Genomic DNA, 22,765 nt, shown 5'->3' on the forward strand with positions numbered 1-22,765 from the left:
GTGTGTGTGTGTGTGTGTGTGTGTGTGTGTGTGTGTGTGTGTGTTTTAAGAAAGGATTTCTTGGGCTGGAGAGATGGCTCAGTGGTTAAGAGCACTGACTGCTCTTCCAGAGGTCCTAAGTTCAATTCCCAGCAACCACATGATGACTCACAACCATCTGTAATGTGATTCCAAGCATTCTTCTAGTGTGTGTCTGAAGATAGCTGCAGTGTACTCATAGAAATAAAAAAATAAAAAAATCTTAAAAACAAACAAACAAACAAACAAACGGGTTTCTCTGTGTAGCCCTAGTTGTCCTGGAACTTGGATCTGTAAACCAGGCTGGCCTCAAACTCAGATGATCTTCCTGAGTGCTGGAATTAAAGGTGTGAGCCACTACTGCCCATCCTGTGTTTTTTCTTTTTTGAGGCAGGATTTTATGTAGCTCAGGCTTGTCTCAGACTCACTATGTGGCTGAGAATGATGCTGAATTCCCTGCCCTCCTCCCTCCATCTCCAAAGTGTTGGGGCTAATAGATAAACTTTACCACACCTGGCTCGTTTCTCGGATTCTTCTTTTTGTCTTGTTCTTTTGACATTTGACCATAAGATGCCTCTGAGAAGATCTCATATTGCTTAAATCTGACAACCTGAATTATCTTCTCCAAGATTTGAAAAATTTTCATCAGCTCTTCATTGAATAGGTTTTCCTTCTTTCTTTCTCTTTCCTTTTTCCCTTCCTTTCTTTTTTTTTTTTTTTTAAATTTTATGTGCATGAGTGTTTAGCCTATATGGATGGATGTATGCTACATGGATCCCTGGTGCCCCAAAGAGGCTAGAAGAGGGTGTCAGATCCCCTGAAATCCATTCTCGCGCCCTACCCCCACAGGATTAGGAATCAGACTTACCAGGCTCATTTGGCCAGTGCTTTTTACCCACAGAACCATCTTGTCAGCTCTCTCTGTATCAGTTTCCCAGGGTAGTTTTAATTAAGAAAGTGGAAGATTTTTCCTGCAGTGTATCCCACACTGTCACTTGAATAGGGTTCATTGACATTGGTTAGGGTGAGTACTTAAATGTAGTGTCTTGTGTGTTACTTCTACTGGTATAATCAATGTCTGAATGTTTTAGTGTTGCATAAGTTGTATGATTATAGTACCAGCCAGTATGCAGCTCTTTTGGGCAGGTTGGTTTAGGCATAGAGTGTTATTTTCTGTGGTTGCATGGAGGTGGCTCTATTATGGAGGGCCTGTAGAATACAGGTGAGGTGCAGCTGGTGCAGCAACAGAGGTGCATCACATTTTTAAGGGCAGTGTCAGTGTAGGGCCATGCAGAAGAGTTTAGATAAGTATGCATATCCACAGCATGGCATATAGTAGAGCAGAAAGTATATCAGTGTCTAGTGCTACATGTGTGCCAGGTGGTACCAGCGGGCCCAGATGGGGCACCTGTCTGTATTTGAGGGCTGCATGGGTAACTTTGCAGGCCTTTATGGCTAACTTGCATATCTGTTTCCTGGTGTAGAGGGAATATGGGTAGCCAGGGCTTATGGCAAGGTGAATGAAGCTGTGTAGAGGTTCACAGGTCTGGATCCATCTAGCTGCCTAGGGGCAGGTCCTTTGCTGTTTTATAAGGCCTAGGTGTAGACGTCTCAGGAGAGAGTAGGAACTGGGTAGGGATGGATGAGTACAATGTAGTTACAGTCTAATGGACAGTGATAAAGTAATTGGGCTGCTCCCCAAACTGGGCCCTGGGCCTATGCTGGTTGCAATCTGTTTAATAGCAAATGTTTTACGTAGCCATGACCTCTTTTTTATCTTTTTCTTACCATATAGAGACCCTCTTGGCCCAGGGTTGATCTTGAGAGAGAAGAAGATAATGACTGTAGTTCCTTTTATCCATTTTAGTTCCCTTTAATCATTTTATTTATTTATTTATTTATTTATTTATTTATTTATTTATTTATTTATTTATGAATGAGATATGGTCTCTCTGTGTAGCCTCAGCTGGCCTGGATATTGGTATGTAGACCAGGCTGAATGTTGCAATTAAAGGCATATGCCACCCATACTCTATTCATATATATATATGTGTGTGTGTGTGTGTGTTGTATACACACACACACACACACACACACATATATCATGCTGCCCTGGCCCCTTTAAATATATAAACATATAATTTTTATTTGTGTGTATATGAGTACCCACAGAAGAAGTTGTGAGCTGATTGGCATGAGTCCTGGGAACCAAACTGAGGTCCTGCAAGAGCAGCAAGTGCTCTTAATCATCTCTCCACCCCCCAGCCACCTTCTTTAAGACCACTGTGTATCTCTGTGCTGCCCACTGTCTCTCTCACACACCGCTCACCCAGCTCAGCTTGTGCAGCTGCTTCCTGAGCGGGAGGTAGTAGTTGTGCTTCAAACACTCCACTGAAATACCTGGGTTTTCTTTGATTTGGTACTTTGTTGTGGAGAGAAATATTTTGGGCTCCACTTATCAGCCATTTTGCTCACAGCACCAAGGTTATTTTATCTATTTTTTAAAAAGTAGATAGCCAGTTGTTTTAGCAACTTATTTGGAAGAATATGCTTTCCCCCATTGAAGTATCTCAGCATTATTGTTGAGAACCAGCTGATAAGTGATTCTTTTTCTGGACTTGTTTCTGTTTGTTGACTGTTTATATCTGGACATTTCAATTCTTACATCATTTTGGGGTTGTCTTCAACTGAGTGGCTTTCCCTTGAGAATGACCCATATCCTAACCTCATATTAATTTTTGGTTGTATCCTGGATATTGTGACTGTTACATTGTGTAGACTCTGAGTTCTAAAGTTTTCTTCTGAAGAGTACTGATGATTTTTCTTTATTTGTATTATCTTTAATCTCAGGTAATTTCTCTCAGCATTGGTTGTATTTGTGTGTATGTGTGTGTATGCCTTTATGCGTGTATGTTTGTTTGCATGGTACATGTATATGTGTGTGTTACATGTGTATCATGTATATATATTTCATGTCTGGGTGGGTATATGGATGCATCTTTGCATGTCTGTGGGCTGGTGGGTGTGTTTGCATGTGTAGAGGCCAGAAGTTGCCATTGATGTCTTCCTGGATCATGTTTTGTCTTATATATTGAGACTACTAGAACCCAGAGCTCTCCAATTTAGTGTGTGTAGCTAGCTGACTTTCTTAGGGATCCTCTCCTAGGGATCATGGTCAAATCTGTCACAGTAATACCCCACGACCTGGCGCCAGTTTCTGTCTTATCTAGTGTTTCTTTCTGTTGCTGTGATAAACACCATAACCGAAAAGCAACTAGTCCAGAAAAGGGTTTATTTTATCTTACACCTTGTAGTTTATCACCCAGGGAAATCAGGTCAGGAACTTAAGGCAGGAATCTGGAGGAAGGAACTGAAGCAGAGGTCCTAGACTACTTGCCCAAGGCTGGTGGCTCCCACACTAATCATTAATCAAGAAGATGCCCAGAGCTGGAGAGATGGCTCAGTGAAACCAGAGGATCTGGATTCAACTTCTGATGCTCACGTAGCAGTTCACACTGTGACTCCAAGTCCAGGGGACCTGAGACTCTCACATGCAGATAGAACTTGCAGACAAAACACCAATGCACATAGAAATAAAAAGAAATAAGTCATTTTTAAAAAGAGAAGAAAATTCCCCATAGGGTTATCTACAGGCCATTCTATTGGGGCCATTTTCTCAACGTAGAGTCCTTTTATTCAGATGTCTCTAGCTTGTGTCAGGTTGATGTAAACAAGTGGAACATCCTGTGCAGCTTGAGAGCTTTGTAGATCACTGTTCAAAATACTCAGGTTTGTTTGTGTGTGTTTTATTCAGAGTTTTTATTAGTAGGAACATTGATTTACAATGAGTTTATGTAACACCCGAAGTAGAATGTTGAGTTTTTCTTTATGTATAAAAAGCTATTATTGATGAACTGACTTCTTTAACATTGTGAAATCTTTATCCCTGGCAGTGCTCTTTGTTCTAAAATGCTTCTCTGGCTACTTCAACTTTATTTTGATTATTATTTTCATTATTTTTACAATGCTCTTTCTTTTGTGCTGTCTGTGTAATTAAAGTAGTATGTCGGGGGAGGGGGTCCTTCTTTCTTTTACTTTCTTTTTCTTTTTTTCCTCTTCTTCCCTTCCTTCCTTCCTTCCTCCTCCTCCTCCTCCTCCTCCTCCTCCTCCTCCTCCTCCTCCTCCTCCTCCTCCTCCTTCTTCTTCTTCTTCTTCTTCTTTTTTTTTTAAGAAAAAGTCTCACTATGTAACTCTGGCTGTCCTGGAACATACTATGTAGATCAAGCTGGACTCACAGAGATCTATCAGCCTCTCTGAGTGCTGGGATTAAAGATGTGTGCCAATATACCAGGCTTTAAAGTATGTTTCTTATAGATAGCTTCTAATTGGGTTTCTTCATGTAACCTGGTAATGTTAGTCTTTATTTAAAGTATTAAGTGACTGAGTGTAATTCTTGCTCTAGTCAGTTACTCTGCCGTCTCACTCACTTGTTCTCTAGGTCTTGTCTTTTCTTTCTTTCTTTTTTTTTCATTTCAATTTTTGTCTTTAAAAGGAGTGAGTTATGTATGGGGGGGGGCTTAAAGACTTTATAGACAAGAAAAAAACTGCACTAGAACCAGCCTTTTCATCATCATCTTCATCTTTGTCTTCATCTTCTTCCTTTTCCTCCTCCTCTTCCTCTTCTTTTTCTTGCTCTTTTCAGCCTTGTAGAACGAGTCAATTTTTATTCTTTTTTTTTTTTTACACTTCTGCATCCTTTTGGCTTAATAGAATAATTGTCTCTACTATTGCTTTACTAGGTGTAATTTATTGTTTTATTTTCTTAGTATTTGTTCTGAATATAGTATATATCTTAATTTATAGACATCTACTTTGAAATATTTTTGTGTTTGTCATACCTCCATCTTTTGTATTATTATTATTCATTTGCGGAGGGTCTGGGAAGGAATGCTTAATTGGCTACACCCTCTGGCCTTTAAGTATCTCATTAATATGGAGATCTCTAGAGACCCTGAGGCCTATAGTCATGCAGTCTATTTGTAGAGGGCCTGGTAGGGTCATTGTCCTGCATAACTGAAAGGAGCTGATCAATGGAGGTCTTTGGTCTCATGTCAGGAGCCTGGAGTGTGGGAGTGTAGCGAAATGTATGCCTTCCCTTGCAGGGATGCCTGTTGGGTCTCCAGCCATCTCTAGCCAGTGCTCCACCAGAAACCATGCTATCCTTTCACGGTCCCACATTCTCTTACTTTTATGTTATAATTCTGTTACACTGTTAACTTTGCTTTAGGTGATACCTTTTGGAGAGGTTGGCTGGGGTCAAATTCAGAGCCTGTACAAGTGAGGTTATCACTGAGCTACTACCTCTAGCCCTGGCTACCTTGGTTCTCAGCTTAGGTGTGTGCACTGAGCCAGGCTCCAATTTTTTAGAAAATATTTTATTAATTATTATTAATATTGGTATGTGTTTGTGTGTATGGAGGAGGGAGTATGTTCACACTGCTGTGTGCTTGTGGAGGCCAGAAGACAACTTTTTGGAGCTGGTTCTCACCTTCTCCTGTGGGCTGTGAGGGTCAAACTCAGGCTGCCAGGACGACTCAGCAAGTGCTTTTTATCTGCTGAGTCATTTCACTGGCCCAAAGCCAATTACCTTTTTCTTTTTTTGTTGTTTATTTTTCTAGACAAGGTCTCATTATATAGTTCGGGCTGTCCTGGAACTCACTATGTAGAACAAGCTTGCCTCAAACTCAGAGATTCGCTGACTTCTGCCTCCCAAGTGCACCACTGCCCCTGCCTGACTCTTCCCAATTACTTCTAAAGAGACTGAAAATAATAAGAAAAAGAAAAACAAAAGGTCAATTTAACTTCTTACTATTTCTGGTGTGGTTCATTACTTTGTGTAAATCTAGTTTTCCTCTGGTATCAGATTCCCTGAGCCCAAAGAGCTTTAGTTATCATTTCTTGTATGCAAATTTGTTATAGACAATGTGTCCTCTTCAGCTTTTGTTGGTCTGAAAAGTTAAGAACGAGGAAGCTTGTGTCTTCCAGGCTGGTGTCAAAGGATGACCTTGGACTCCTGACCCTCTTGCCTGAAGCTCTTGAGTGTTGGATTACAGGACAGTGCCACTGTTCTTAGCTGATGTGATACTAGGGATGAATCCAGAGACTCACAGGGCTAGATCTCCAGCTGCTAAAACCCCACTAAAGCTCTAGTCCTGGTGGAAAAAGTTTTGAGAGCCAGAGTGACTGCGAGTCTAAAATCCTAGCATGTGGGAGGCTGAGGCAGGAAAATTATTATAAATTTAAGATCAGCATATACTACGTAGGTAATTCTAGGCCAGCCTGGGCTATAGTGTGAGACTCTGTCTCAAAAAAAAAAAAAAAAAGAAAAGAAAAAAAAGTAAGGAAAGTTTTGATTGCTAACACATGGTGAATTTGAGTTTGGGACCAACTACATAGCAAGTTCTAAGCCAATGACTGGCCTCAAAATCATAGAGATCTGCCTGTCTCTGCTTCCAAGTGCTAAAGATTAAAGGTGTGTACTGCCACTCCCAGCTGAAAGATACTTTTATAGAACACAGAACTGTGGTTTTAATGTTTTTCTTAATTATAAAGATGCCATGCCATGGGCTGGTGAGATTGGCTCAAGGGGTAAAAATGTGCCTGTTGCCAAGCCTGACAGCCCAAGTACCATACACCATATCCACAGGGTAGAAGAAGAGAACCAAATCTTGAGTATTGTCCTCTGAACCTCCATGCATATGGCTGCACATGTGTGTGAGTATGCGTGTGTGCCCAGGCACACACACACACATACAAACCACACACACATTGTAGTCTTCAGGTTTACATAGTTTGTGATGAGAAGTTTGCTCATTTTATTTTTTGCTTTTTTTAATATATAATATTTTAACCCCCTCTGGCTGTCTTCAAAGTTTTTTCTTTATCATTGATTTACGTAAGTCTTTTTTTTTTTTTTTTGGTTTTTCGAGACAGGGTTTCTCTGTGTAGCCCTGGCTGTCCTGGAACTCACTCTGTAGACCAGGCTGGCCTCGAACTCAGAAATCCGCCTGTCTCTGCCTCCCAAGTGCTGGGACTAAAGGTGTGTGCCACCACCGCCCGGCCGATTTATGTAAGTCTAAAGAGAGGTTTTTCTCAGTTTTTATTTTGTTAGGGAAGCTGATTTAGTATCTTTTGTTAGTTTTAGAAAAATTTCAGCCAGTGTGTTTATATTTCTTCAGTTTTCTATTCTTTTTCTCTTAGCATTTTTTAAAAAGATTTTTATGTGTGTGGGTGTTTTGCCTGTATGTATGTGTATGCATCGCATGCATGCCTGTTGTTCTTGGAGACCACAGGAGGGTGTAGAATCCCTTGGAACTGGAGTTACAGAGGATTGTACGTCACTATGTGGCCGATGAGAACTATACTTGAGTCCTCTGGAATATCAGCCAGTGCTCTTAACTGTTGAGCTATTTCCTCTGCCTTCTCTTGCCTTCCCAAGAGTCCAGTTTCTTGGGCTGAAGTTTTTGCATGGCTATCTCTCCTGCTTTCTCTCTTGTTTCTGTGTAGATGGTGTTAGCTGGTCTGTTTTTATGTTCCCTCATCCTTTGTCATCACTGTTTACTGATAAGACTGACAGCGGAATTCTCTTCTCTCACATCGTGCTTTTTATTTGTGCCATTTTCATTTGATGTTTGCACCTGGTTTTCATGTTTGCTAGCGTTCCTCATCTGTTCACACCGTTGTTGTATACCTTTTCCTTGCAGCAACTCTTTCAGTACATTTTCAGAGGTTTAGTCCATTTTCATCATAGTGGGAAGCATGGTGCCCTGCAGGCAGATACAGTGCTGAAGAAGGAGCTGACGAAGCATTCAAATATATGAGCCTGTGGGGATCATTGTCATTCACACCACCACAGCATCTGTGTCCTCATAGAATGCTTATCGGGTAGGGAGTGTAGGATAAGGGAAGGGAAAAGGATGCTTGGCTTTGTTGTTGTTATGTAGTCTTTGACTCCAAAACATCATGTGTGGGAAACTGTAAGCACTGAAATCACGCCCAGGCTTTTTCTGTAGGGGACTGGGTAAGTTGTAAACTTGGCTTAGGTTTTGCTGTAGCTCTCCTTACCTTATTGATGGTGGGCTTCAGTTCCTCTTGAGTGGCTGCTGTTGCTATGGAGAGTGTGGCAGCTGGGGAGGGAGCTCAGGGACTCTCAGTGTTCTTCCATCGCTACCGGAGTATCTGTACAAGACACGTTCTCGTTTTTTTTGGTTGCATTTGTTTATATTTACTTACTTACTGTGTATTTGTTTGTTTGTTTATTGTGGGTGTGTATGGAGGTCAGAAGACATCTCAGGAGAATTTCCACCATGTGGGTTTTGAGGTGTGTGTGTTACACAGAAGAGTCTGATGATGTAGCTCTGGTTGTCCTAGAACTCACTATGTCAGCCAGGGTGCCCTCAAATTCACAGAGATCTGCCTGCCTCAGCCTTCTGAGTGCTGGGATTAAATGCGGGCACTACCACCCTATTCCCCCCCAACCCCCCCAGGTTGGAGGAAAGTTGAATTATTACTGGGAGTTGTTCATTTATTTACCTTACCCCCTGGTGAGAGTTCTTTCCTTGGGTGGCTGTTTAGTCAGAATTGAAGGTGACCGGAGCCTGCTCGTGTCTAGCGCCCTCTTGTGTGCTGAGCCCACACATCCAGCTGCTTGTGTCTACTTGGTTCCTGTGGCCTCCCTGAGCCATGCTTTAGAAGTTCCCCGGGTAGAGAGCCAAGGAGCTGAAGGGCTCATCTTACTGCTTTCCTTGTCTTAGGGATCACAGTTACTAGCGGCTTGTTGTCTCATGTCTGCAAGAGTTGTTTTCTGTTTTGTGTCCAGTTTTCTATTATTTATTTATTTAGTTAGTTAGTTAAATAGTTTTTTATTGGATATTTTATTTACAGTTGAGATGTTATCCCCTTACCCCATCCCCCTCAAGGAACCCCTATCCCATCTCCCTCCTCCTGCTTCTCTGCGGATGTGCCCCCACCTACCCCTCCACTCCCACCTCCCCACCCTTGAATTCCCATACACACGGCATCCAACCTTCATGGGACCAAGGATCTCCTCTCCCACCTATGCCCAACAGGGCCGTCGTCCCTTACATACAGGTGGAGCCATGGATCCCTCCCTAAGTGCTCCCAGGCTGGTGGTTTAGACCCTGGGAGCTCTGGTTGGTTGGTTTTGTGGCTCTCCTCATGGGGCCGCAAACCCCTCAGCTCCTACAGTCTTCACTGTTTTCTATTATTTATAGTAAGAGGTTGACTATGGACCATGGGAGGACATCTAACTTAGGTGTCCTATAAAGCATTATGTAGTATTTAGGGAAAATAATTAAAAATTAATTTAAATATTATTGACTTCAAAAGAAACATAACAAGTTAAAAAAGAAAAAAATGAGAAAAAATGTCAGTGGAATTCCATATTACAAAAAAAAAAATTACAGTTCTCAGTAGTAAATATTGGCAAGTAGTTTTTCGATCTTTCTCTGGTTTTATTGAGACAGAGTTTATATGTAGACCACACTGGCCTTACTTGTTTTCAGTGATTCTCCTACCTCCACTTTTAGACTGCATGTGTTAACACACTCTACTTATGCTTTGAATCCATGGGTAGAAAAAAAAGTCTCCTTTGGACACAAAAGTGTACTTTATAAAGAAGAGTGATAGATCATACTCTTAAAATTCAGAGCTTTTTACACGGAGAAACGCTGTCTCAAAAAAAACAAAAACAAACAAAAAATTTCAGAGCTTTTTTCAGTGCTTGGTGGAATTGTTAACAAGGAAGAAACGGTTGTAATCTGAGCCAGATAAGGCGGCTCAGCCCTAGAGAGATGGAAACGGGAGAATCTGGAGTTGAAGGCTAGCTGCAGCTACACAGTGAGTCCTATATGGGACTGTCATAAGACAGACACCTAAAAAAAAATAATTAAAGAATAAAATTAAGTATTCAAAAGATCCTTAAATAAAATAAAAACAGTGAAAATGGGAGAAGATACTCACACTGTGAACATGTAAAAAACATATGTTGACCATAACAACAAAAGATGGTGGCACACGCCTGTTATACATTGCATCTGGGAGGCATAGGCTAGAGGATCTTAAGTTTGAGGCTAGCCTGTACTACACATTGAGACCTTGTCTCAAAAACAAGCAAACAAAAATTCTATTAGGAAAACCAGATAGATCTGGGAGTAGTGGCTTGTTCTTTTGGTTCTCGCAGGAAAATCACTTGAGCTCAGGAGTTTGGGGCCAACTGAGCAACATAGTAAAACAAACAAACCTCTCAAAACAAAACAAACAACTACCGGAACTCAATAAATCCATGAAAAATGCACACAAATTTAATATAACAGTAGGTGAACCACAGTAGTTGGTATTTCACAAAAAAGTAGCTGGGCCTGTTGGAGCACACCTTTAGTCCTAGCACTCAGAAGGAAGGCAGAGGCAGGCAGAGCAAGGCCAGCCTGCTCTACAGAGTGAATTTCAGGACAGCCAGGGCTACACAGAAAAACCCTGTCTCAGAAAAACTAAAAGAAAAAAACAAAAAGGGATACTTGGACAATAAATAATAGGAAGAAAAATTTCATCATAGAGAAGCTTTGAATGTTAAAAGAGACTTTGGATATTTTAAAGAGACTGAACTTTTAAGGACTAGGACTTTTTAAATTTTTATTTTTTATTCCTGAGACACAGTTTCTCTGTGTAGCCCTGGCTGTCCTGGAACTCACTCACTCTGTAGATGAGCGTGGTATCAGACTTAGAGATTGGATGTGAACTAAGTATTAAGTATTCAAAAGATTCTTAAATAAAATAAAAACAGTGAAAATGGGAGAAGATACTCACACTGTGAACATGTGAAAAACATATGTTGACTGTGGACTTTTAAAAGTTAGAATGTTTTAGATTGTGATGTTGATATTAATATGGGGTCTTGGAGATGATCTAAAAAGGAAAGGTTGGGGTCTTATCTGTTTGTGTGACATGTTGGTAGGGGGTCAATTGTCCTGATTAGTAACTTGGAAAAAATAAACTAGGACTATTCAGAGAAGTCTTTTCACACTCATTCCATTGGCAGAAGTACATTTCTTTTCACATACCCCAGGCTGTCCTGAATTTGCTCTATAGCTGAGGATGACCCTGAGGATGACTCCTGAGTGCTGGAATTATGGGTATGCCCCACCATACCTGTTCATGTAGTACTAGGATTGTACTTCCTCCCCAGCCCCTAAAAGATTTTTTTTCTTAAATGCTACAGAAAGGAGTATAAGTTGTTACAAATCTTACAGCTTAGCTAGACATTGTCTCATGATGCTAAAATGTATCTTTAAATCCTCTTCCAGTTCTCCTCTCTGTACTGACAACAGGAGTCACGTATACAAACGTTTATAGCAGCATTGTTCACATTGCTGTCTAAATTTGGAAACAACCCAAATGCCAGCAATGAGAGAAAAAAATAAAACAAGATGACGATAGGGTTGATGAGATGGCCAAGCAAGTAAAGGCCACCTAGCAGGAAAACCTGTCTTCCTGGGACTCACACAGTGGAGAGAGCTGACTTCCACAAGTTGTCCTCTGACCACCTTTGAAATGACTATAGAGCTAGCTAGTGTGAGCTACACATCTGTCAGTCAAGGCATGCTGTTCTATAATAAATCCTAGGTTTTCTTTTCCTTCCTTATTAGCTTGCTTGTTCACTCATTGCATTCACTGCAGTGATTTTGAGAAACTTTTGCCTTTCTGAAGATTAATTCACCCTTAAAACCTGGTAATTGCCTTTGAAGGTATTTAGATGTTAGAGAAACTGGTAAAAATAACATTATACCTCCTCAAAAGGAGTAGCTCTCTTGTACATAGAACTTCTACCATGTTTATTAAAATGGCTGTGAACATTATTTGTGTCATGCATAGAAATACACCTAGCCAGTGTGCACCTGACTTTAGATGACTGAGTTCTTTGTTCCCCTGTCTTACCAGGTATACAATGTTTACATGGCCGGGAGGCAGCTGTGTTCTAAGCGGTACCGGGAGTTTGCCATACTGCACCAAAACCTGAAGAGAGAGTTTGCCAACTTTACATTTCCTCGACTTCCAGGAAAGTGGCCATTCTCATTATCAGAACAACAATTAGATGCTCGGCGTCGGGGGTTGGAAGAATATCTAGAAAAAGGTAAGCCAGGCTTCATTTCTTAGCCGGCAGAGCCACTTGCCACCAAAGCTAATGACCTGAGTTCAGACTCTAAGACCCACAGGTAGAAGAGAAACAACTCACACAGCTGTCCTCTCACTGGAGTTCATTTGTAATGGTAGGTGTGTGCCCCACCTAAACGGGTGAATAGATAAATGTAAGTTTTAAAAATGTTTAAAAGGTAAGCCAGTCCATTACACTTCACTATGCTGAATGGGTCTAGATTCTAATTCCTGAATTGCATAGCTGTGTTTCCTAAACATCAGTAATGTAAGGAAACCATGTGTTTGATGAGTGTTGAACAATCTGGGCCCTGGAGGCAAGGCTGAAGTGTTCACTGTGGTGATGGTACCCGAGTTGCTAGCTTGCAGAGAACTTCATAACAGAAAAATGAAGTTATTGGTGACCCTTCATGATCTTTTATTTATAGGGTTATATTTACCTATAAATACATTACTATGGTATATTGATGATTCTTGGTTCATTGGGGTGTCCTGTATAGAAATTCCTTATCCCTTTTACAGCTGTTCCTGTATAGGCTCGCTTAGCTGTTGACAATCTAAAGTCTCCTTGTTCTCAATAGCGAGATTAATAAAGCTTCCAAATGATAATTTATGATTGTAATGATGTAGTACTGCAATATTTGTTTCTCTAGAAAGGCAAAGAAATGACACAGATCTGAATAAGATAATCTTGTGGTTGTGAGAAGACACTTGCCTGGCTGTATCATATCATAGCCATATAGCTTGCTAACTGTGTGTCTTAATCACATTTCTATTGCTTTGAAGAGGCACCATGACCAAGGCAGCTTATAAAAGAAAGCATTTAATTGAGGGCTTGCTACAGTTTGAGAGGATGAGTCTATGACCATCTTCATGACAAGAGCACAGTGGCAGGCAGGCAGGCAGGTGACAGTCAGGGCTCTGTAGCCCATAGTTGAGAGCTTACATCTCATTCACAAGAGAGACTGGGCCTGGAGTAAGCTGTAGAAATCTCAAAACCCACCCTCAGTGTCACACTTCCTCCAACAAGGCCACACTTTCCAGTCCCCACCAGACAGTTTCAACATTCAAACACATGAGCCTATGGGAGCCATTCTCATTCAGATCACCACACTATACAATAGGTGTTTTTAGAATATTAGTTTAAAAGAATAACTGTGTAAAGACTAATTGACATAATTCAGTTAAAACAAACAAACAAACAAAACAAAACCCAACTAACATTGGCAGTGAATCTTCTTCCTGAAGAGCTGTTTCCCGAAAGTAGTGGAACCCCCTGTTTTTACCTTTTCCTAAAGTAAACTGGCCCTCTGAGTATGCTGTAGGGGTGTTAGATAGAGTACTTAAAAAAATGCAGTAGAATTGTCAATGTAATTTGCTATCCTTGGGGTGGAGAGCTACCCTAGATTAGATAACCAGTTACTTAGTTACCTGCTTCCCTCCTCTCCTTCCTCTGTCCTCACCTTCCCTGTGTCTTGCTCTCTGTGTCTCCCTGTCTTACTGTCTGTCTCCCATAGATCACTATATCTTTATGTTTCCTTTTATTGTACTGTTCTATACCATATTTATATGAATTTTTACCAGGCCTTAAGATTCATTTTTATGTCTATGAGTACACCATTGCTCTCTTCAGACACACCAGAAGAGAGCACCAGATCCCATTACAGATGGTTGTGAGCCACCATGTGGTTTCTGGGAATTGAACTCAGGACCTCTGGAAGAGCAGTCGGTGCTCTTATCCACTGAGCCATCTCTCCAGCCTTAAGATTCATATACTAAGGATACATATATTAGGTTATAATTGCCTGCTACTAATTTAAATTTTTCTGTATGTTCCCTCTCACTCCCACATCCCAATATGTTTCTCTGTATAGACCTGGCTGTCCTGGGACTCAACTCTGTAGACCAGGTTGGCCTTGACCTTACAGGGATCACCTATCTCTGACTCTTGAGTGTGGCGATTAAAAGCATGAGCCGCCACTGCAAGGCTTTGTATACATTTTTATACAAGGTTTTGCTGTATAGCTCAGGTTAGTCTAGAAATCACTCTAAAGTTCAAGCTGACCTTGAACTTGCAGCAAACTTCCTGCTACAGTTTCTGAAGTACTAGAATTGCAGATAGGTATGACCATGCTTTGCCCTGAAGTTTTAAATGTAAACTTTTTGGTATATTCTGTATATTCCTGACTTAGGGCCTGATACTGGTTTTTTTTTTTCTTTTTCTACAGTGTGTTCAATTCGAGTCATTGGTGAAAGCGACATCATGCAGGAATTCCTGTCTGAATCTGATGAGGTAGGTGAACACCCCGTTCCTGATCATTTCTTGCTGAGCGAGTTATGGGAAAAAATATATAATGTTTGTGAGATGAATTACAAATCAGCTCTGTGAATGAGTGAGTTTCTCCTATTTCCTTTTCGTGTGTATCTACTCTTTAATACCTAGAGCCAGGTTCACCTTCTCTGTCTTTTTGTTTTAATTATTTTTTTAGTTATGCTATAAAATAATAACCTTCATTCTGGTATTTTCAATCACACACATGTATGTGCAGATGCACAGGTCACCGTATTTGCTCGTGTCCCCTTCTCATTATGTCCTTGTCACTTCCCTCTGGCCTCCTCGGCTTCAAGGACTCCTCCTGCTTTGGTCTTTCATTGATATTTTTATGCATTCAAATCCAGAGTCTGCACAGAAGAGAAAAATGGGATGCAGCCTTTCTTTCCTTCTTTCCTTCTGTATCTTTTGTTCCCCTTTCTCTTCTGTTAGACTCCCTTTCCCCTTTCTTGTCCTGTACATATGTTAAAATTAAATTTCAAGTGTGAGAGAAAGCAAACTTGTCTTTCGTTTGAGTCTGGCTGATTGGAATGTGGTGATCTCCAGCTCCACTTGTTTTCCTGTGAGTCTTCTGTTTTCCTCTCAGCTGGAGCTAGAAGTGCTTGCTTCTCTTCACTGTGCTGTTCCTCTGTATATCTGTCTGTCAGTCTCTCTTTTGTTTGCTATTTTTGAAGTTATTTTAAAGGTAATTTTTTCATCTGATGACAAACAGCAGCCACAGTGGGTATTCTGGACCTACATGTTGGTAAATTGTATTTTTTTTAAGTCTCTCTCTGTATTTCTTAGGTTATGTTATGATTATTTCCACATTGTCTGGTGGACCCTGATCATCAGCAAACATGGTGACTTAATCTATTTAGAATGCTATAAAATTGTGTACAAGTGACACAGTGACTGACTGATCTCAAAGCCCCTGAGGCATTGGGTTTAGGAGTCTCTTTTCTGTTGGGGACCTTTTTTTTTTTTTTTTTTTTGGTTTTTTTTTTGTTTTGTTTTGTTTTGTTTTTCGAGACAGGGTTTGTATAGTCCTGGCTGTCCTGGAACTCACTCTGTAGACCAGGCTGGCCTCGAACTCAGAAATCCGCCTGCCTCTGCCTCCCAAGTGCTGGAACTAAAGGCGTGCGCCACCACTGCCCGGCTTGTTGGGGACCTTCTTAATGGATATGTGGCAGGACTAATTGAAAATTCATTGCCATAATTCTACTGCTGTGAGAAAATGCTGGAATCCTCTCTTCTCCCCTTCTCTCTTCTCCCTTCCCTTCTCCTCCCCCTGTCTCCCTCTTTTCTTCTTCCTCTCCCCTCCCCTTTCCCTTTCTCTTTTTCTTTCCCCCCTCTTCCTTTTCTCTCTCCTCCCCTTCTCCACTTCTCTGTCTCTAAGTAAAAGCATGGCTCATATTTTATGGTAAAGAGAAAACAAAATTTCATTCCTTTTAGTAACCATATTTCTCCATTCATAGCTAAGCGTCTTAAAAAGGATGTTCTATTTTACTGCCATTTCCATACTTAAAAGTTTGAAACCAGCCGGGCGGTGGTGGCGCACGCCTTTAATCCCAGCACTTGGGAGGCAGAGACAGGCGGATTTCTGAGTTCGAGGCCAGCCTGGTCTACAGAGTGAGTTCCAGAACAGCCAGAACTACACAGAGAAACCCTGTCTCAAAAAAACCAAAAAAAAAAAAAGAAAAAAAAAAGAAGTTTGAAACCTTCCCACAGTTTTCAGGATTCAGTTTGAACTCTTACATGGCACTCACAAGGCCCATCATGACCTGGTCCCTCTCCATCTGTCTAATCTTATTCCCTACCATTGTCTAATATATTGTTAGTCCAAACATTTTGGAACTTTTATTTTTCCTTTATGTTGCTACAACTCAAACCTCAAAACTCATACATGCCAACCAAATGTTCTGCCACTGTGCCACATCTCCAAACCTATGAAATATGTTTTAGCATTTATTATTTATTATATGTATATTCTGTACACGCAGTGTAGTGCAGTACATTACAACATGGTAGACAACTTGGGAAACAGTTGCTTCCCTTCCTTCCACCATGTAGGTTTTGGGGACCAAACTCATCAAGGACATCAAGTTTAGTGGGATGCCTTTATCAGCTGAGCCAGCCTACTGGCCTTCTCATTGGCTGTGGAGTATTGCTGATTTTCTTAGTCCATTATGCACTTCCCTAGTGTTTATGGTGTCTTCCAGGGAACCTTCCCTCCATTCCATGCCTGTCCTTTCCGTCACTGATCCTTTACAGCAAGTCAAAGGTCACTCCTCTCTGACCACCCGTCTGGGGCTCTGTACTTTTCAGCTGTTTTTATCAACTCCCCTTGCAATCCCTCAGGCTCTGCTCTGTCTGTCTTGGGAATGGAATCTATTCTTTGTTACTTTGACTTTCCTCATTCACTGTTATGCAGAGGAGCTTCTAATCTGCCATTTTCCTGGCCCACCTCTTTGAAGTCTTCCCTGATGGATGACTCAAGTCATCAATTTTTCATCCTCCAAAGAGCTTCTGCAGTTAGTATAACTCAGTCATCATTGTATTGCCATCTCATTTCTAACTTTTATACATATAATCAGTTTGTCACTTTATATTTTTAGCTTACAAGAGTGTGTGAGCTACCAGTAGGTAAGAGCTAAATCTTGATTATCTTCCTATTCCCAGTGCCTTACCACAGTATCGTGCATGGTGGAGGTGCTCAGTAAGTGTCAGTGGGCTCGAAGGGTGGTTATGTGATACTGTGATCCAGCGGTTATTCTTTATGTGTATCTCTTGCTTTCCTGACGTGGTTATCGGTTTCCTGTAGATAAGGGTATAAAGTATAATAGTGCCCTCTCTTTATCCACGGTTGTACTGTCTACAGTTTGTTATCTGTGGTCAGCTGTGCTCTAAACATATAAATACAGTATGTTAGAAATAAACACCATGTAAACTTCAAATTGTGTGGTATTCTGAGTACCACAATAAAGCTTTATGTCCATTCCATGCTGTCCCCTGAATGGGCTGTCCAGTATGTTTACTGTGTATCTGCCACCTGTCTGGGAGTCACCTAGGAGTTTGGTCAGTCATCAGATTGCCTGCACCAGCATCACTTCCTTGCTGTATTCAAATAACTCTTAATCCTTCAAAGCAAGAGAGTGGTTTTGTTAGCAGTACATAGGCCAAAGGGAGCCATGGAGTACTTGCCTTGCAACAGTAAGAAAAAGAATTCTGGTGAGATTGCTGAGGTCTGAGGGAATGTCTCTTCTGTCGATGAAATTATGGACAAGAAAAAATAAATTTATACTGGTTTTGCTGAAGCACTTTAAACTGTAAAAGTTACAGCCATAGTATGTGACAGTTGCTTAGTGCAGGTGGGAACAGCATTCATTAAGGGTGTCAATATTAACCATGTTTCCTGGCATCTCTTGTGGATCTTAGAACATAAACCCTGTGGGTAAGGAGGAAGCTTTCATAATGCTTAGGGTGCTTTTAAGCAAAGAGTAGTAATATTTTTAATGGTCAATGAAAATGAACTTATTCCTAGGTGATTATTTTTCAGTAATAAAAATTAGAAGATCAAAATCTTTTAGAAGTTGGGTATGGTGGTTCATTCCTATAACCCCAGCATTCTAGAGATCAAGGGAGGAAGATGGACGGCTTTCAGTTCATGGTGTGTGTCTTGGCTACAAGGCAAAACTGTGTCTCAAAAAACCAACCAAAAGATAAACTATTAGAAAAATGTGTTGAGGCTAGAAATGGTTCAGCAGCTTAGAAGCCTTTGTTGCTCATGTAGAAGACCTGGGTTCAATTCCCAGCAAGTGAATGGTGGCTCCCAGCTAATCTGCCCAAGGTCTTCCTGACCTCTGTGAGCACTGGGCATACACATGGTGCACATACACACACATGTAGCCAGCACCGAAACTCATGAAATAAATCTAAAAAATTTAAAAGAAGAAATATGTGTTATCATCAAAACCAATGAGGATTGTGGGTCATTTTTGTTTTTGTATTTTTGGTGGGTTTGTGGTGTGTGTGTGTGTGGTGCTAGAGCCATAAACATTCTAGGCAAGCGTTCTCTCTAGAGTAAGAATTGTATTTGCTAGAATATTGGGTATGACACAATTTACATCTGAGTTTCATCTGTTTTGCGTTTTGAAGATGGTCTGGTCATATCAAGGTTCAGAGAGGACATCAGCATGGGCCTTTAGCCTGTCTAGCTGCCTAACTACTCAACCAGTGTGAGACAGCTTTGTTCTCCTGTCTCTCACTTCTTTGTAAGTTCTAAATGGAGTGACAAGAGGGAGCCGAAATCTCATCTGGGCGTCACCTAGACTATTGCAGCAGGATTCTGTTTTGAAGTGGCAACATATCTGTTCATCTTAGACTATAACTTTTACAACTTAAAGTCAGCTTTATGAGTTGTAAATATATTAACTTTTAAGACTTCTGTTTTTTTCTTGTTTTAATAGAATTACTTCCTGTCTCTTATGTTAGATATTATTTAGCTAGCATGTAGCAAGGAGAATGAAGATTTACTAAGATGCAAATTCTTTCTTTGTCTTCCTTTAGAATTACAATGGTGTGTCTGATGTCGAGCTGAGAGTAGCATTACCGGATGGAACAGCTGTTACTGTCAGAGTTAAAAAGAACAGTACTACAGACCAAGTGTACCAGGTAATGTCAACTTGACATTGGATGGTGTGAAGCTAAAAAAAAAAATTAAATGAGTTAATACATACAAAATGTGCAGAGTACACTTACTAATTCATATTACTACTGTGAAGTTAACTTTGTCCTTCTTGAAAGGAAGGTGTATGAGAACTGGGTGTATTGGCATGGGCATTGTATGCTTGTAATCTCAGTACTTGGGATTAAGAATTCTGCAAGTACTAGAGTATTCAGGAATATAAAACAAAACCTTGTATTTTTTTTTTAAAGTACAATAAATACCCTAGAGTGCAATGGTTATAACTTACTCTTCCTCCTCTTTTGTTGTTGTTGTAGTTAAAAAACAAACAAACAAACAAACCAAAAAGAGTGTGTGTGTGTGTGTGTGTGTGTGTGTGTATGTATGTATGTATGTGTATATACTTGTGTGCATATTTGTGGAGACTGGAGGTTACATTGATGTGTTCCTAAACATTACGTGTCCTCTATCACTCTCTGTCTTACTCCTTTGAGACAGAATCTCTAGGCCAGTGGCCAGCAAACTCCAGCAATCCTCCTGGCTTCACCCCCAATAGTGCTGGGATTACAGTCTTGAATGCATATATGTTTATGCTCACTTTTTTATTTGGTTGTGTGTGTGGGAGGGTTCAAACTCAGATTCTCATGCTTGTTAGCAAGTGTTCTCACCCACTAACCCATCTTTCTAGTCTCTTGTAAAAGAAAAAAAAAAACCTCGTGTGTATGTTACATGTGTATGTGCCTGTGGTGCACATGTGTGTTCAGATGTACATGCTTGTGGAAACCAGAAGTTGACAGTAGGTGTCTTCTTAGATTGCTTCTCCACCTTACAGACTAAGGCAGGGTCTCTTGCTAAACTGGAGCTTGGTGATTTGACTAGTCTTTCTAGCCAATTTGAACTAGGAACTCCTTGTCTTTACCTCATGGGGGTTGGATTACAGGGAGTCCTTAGAGCTCCCAGCATTTATGTAGGCACTAGAGATCTGAACTGTGTTTCTCACACTTGCACTGCAAGTGTTTTTCCCACAAAGCTATTTTTTCCAGTCCTCTAAAGGACTTGTTTTAAACATATGTAAAATCAGAATAGAATCAAATCATAAGTTTCCCTATATACTTTTTTTTATTATGTGAGATATAAAACCCGGGGACTTGGGCATGCTGCAAAAGTGCTCTACCACTGAGCTATACTCCCAGTTCCTTTATCGGTCATATTTAGTAACAATCCAGGTCTTGCCACACTTACATCATGTACCCTTTTTTCCTTTCCCTTTACGGTTTTTTGTTTGTTTGTTTGTTTTTGGTTTGGTTTGTTTTTTTAAGCAAACACCATGGTAGAGCTGTGTGTACTTCAGCATACATCTAAAACACATTCTTTGTCCAATGTGCCATTATCAAATTTTAAAAAGAGCACTACTTCTTTTAACTCCATAGTTAGAATTTTTCAGTTATAAAAATGATTTTTATAGTTGCTTTGTTAAATCTGGATCTAAGCAGGTACTTATCTCTGTGCACTTTTGTTTCATTTACTGTAAGCTGTCTCCCTTCCCTTCCCTGCTTTGTGTGTACACATGTGGATGTTGGGTCATTCTGAGCTTGCCTTCGTGTTTCCTTGTAGGTCGTTGATCATGTCCTTCTAGTTCCCTGCGTTTCCGATGAATAGAAATGTGCTCTAGAGGCTTTATTATATTCAAGTTCTGTTTTTAAATACAAAATTCAAATGCTTCCTAATGAGGCTGTAACAAAATATAGTACGTTGTTTCTCAGTGGACACTGCCCAGTCTGTAGTTGTGATACATGGTATGTGACTCATTAGCAGTTTAGTGGTGATTACCTGATCTCTTCACTACGGAATGTCTGTGCATCGATAATTGTTGCCTCCATCAACAATTTGTAAAAGCTGCAAAGTGCTGGTTTTCGGTTCTCAATCCCTCTTTTTTTTTCTTACATAGCTATAATTCTATAAGTAACTTTCCCTAGAAAAATAACAAATTAGAGAAAAGCTGTTTGAGGGGGAGAAAGGATAAATATTTAATCATTTCCTTTACTGCTAATTTTCAGGGTTAAGAATTGATGCCTTAGTTATTACCATTGTCTGCTTTGTGCTTTTTTTTTCTTTTTGTTATGTATATGAAATTTCAATTTTGATTTATTTGTACATGAAGTCCTTAGTTTCCAGAAAGGATTAATTGGTTCTTGTTTAATATGCTGCTTGTCAACATTTTGTTACTTCATGAACATTTTGTTCATGAAGATTTTAGTGATTGTAATTTTTAAGAAAGAGGTACATTGTCCTCAGTTTAGAACATATATCATCTGAAAAATAAAAATGGCTTGTAAATTCTGACAAGAATTAACAATGCTTTAAGCTCAAGAATCAAACACAGAAATACACAGATCTAGTTCCAGGTGAGGAAGACCACTTGAGTCTAGGAGTTCAAGGCTGGTAGCCAACATAGAGAAATCCTATCTCTAAACCAAACAAAAATCAAAGGTTGAGGGGTCTGGAGAGATGGCTTAGCAGCCATAGTGCTGGCTGCTCTTTCAGAAGACCTGGGTTTGATTCCCAACACTCACATGGCTGTTTATAACTATCCATAACTGCATTCTTGGGGATCTGCATCTTCTGGCTTTCATGGGCAACAGTTAGACAGATGCCGGGCGGTGGTGGCGCACACCTTTAATCCCAGCACTTGGGAGGCAGAGGCAGGCAGATTTCTGAGTTCGAGGCCAGCCTGGTCTACAGAGTGAGTTCCAGGACAGCCAGGGCTACACAGAGAAACCCTGTCTCGAAAAACAAACAAACAAACAAACAAAAAGAAAGAAAGAAGAAAAAACAACAAAAAACAGACAGACATGCAGGCAAAACACTCACACACATACAATAAACATAAATAAATAGTCAAAGGTTGAGATCTTGTATGTTAATAGCCTATAGTAAACGTAAAAGCTGAATGTGTGAGACTGGGTATCAGAGAATTTGTTCTCAGGTGTAATGAAGTGACTGAGTGGATAAAGGCATTTTCCTGTAAGCCTAACAACCTGAGTGTAATCCTTGGGACACACATGGTTGGAGGAGAGCTGATTCTTGCAAGTTGTTCTCTGACTTCCATATAAGCTCACCATCCCCATACACAGCCACACACACACATTCTAAAATAAACATTTCAAATATTTTTTTAAAATAGTTTTTATTTTATGATCTGTCTTATCAAGTGTATTTCTTTTTATTTTTTTATTTTTTTTGGTTTTTCGAGACAGGGTTTCTCTGTATAACCTGGGCTGTCCTAGAACTTACTCTGTAGACCAGGCTGGCCTCTGCCTCCCAAGTGCTGGGATTAAAGGCCTGTGCTACCACTGCCAGGCAAGTGTATTTCTTTAAGTGATATAAAAGACCTTTGTGAGGGCTGGAGAGATAACTCAGTTCTAAGTGGTTCATTGTCTTTTTCTGGTGTCTGTGACTAACCACATATCCACATACATATGGCATCATTCACACAGACACACACACATACACATTAGTAA

The 22,765-nt window shown here is 40.4% G+C and overlaps 1 protein-coding gene across 2 annotated transcripts in view; it reads left to right on the top strand.

Moving 5' to 3' along the window:
* Window positions 1–22,765, top strand: part of Snx27 (sorting nexin 27) — a 78,356-nt gene that overhangs the window by 29,756 nt on the left and 25,835 nt on the right. For both annotated transcript variants that reach the window (XM_028789752.1, XM_028789751.1), the window contains exons 3-5: window positions 12,034–12,226; window positions 14,475–14,539; window positions 19,127–19,231. In XM_028789752.1, coding sequence (XP_028645585.1) covers window positions 12,034–12,226; window positions 14,475–14,539; window positions 19,127–19,231 — 363 coding nt within the window. The remainder of the gene's footprint in view (window positions 1–12,033; window positions 12,227–14,474; window positions 14,540–19,126; window positions 19,232–22,765) is intronic.

This window comes from Grammomys surdaster, unplaced genomic scaffold (assembly GCF_004785775.1).
Source record: "Grammomys surdaster isolate TR1022 unplaced genomic scaffold, NIH_TR_1.0 125849, whole genome shotgun sequence".
Lineage (NCBI taxonomy): Eukaryota > Metazoa > Chordata > Mammalia > Rodentia > Muridae > Grammomys > Grammomys surdaster.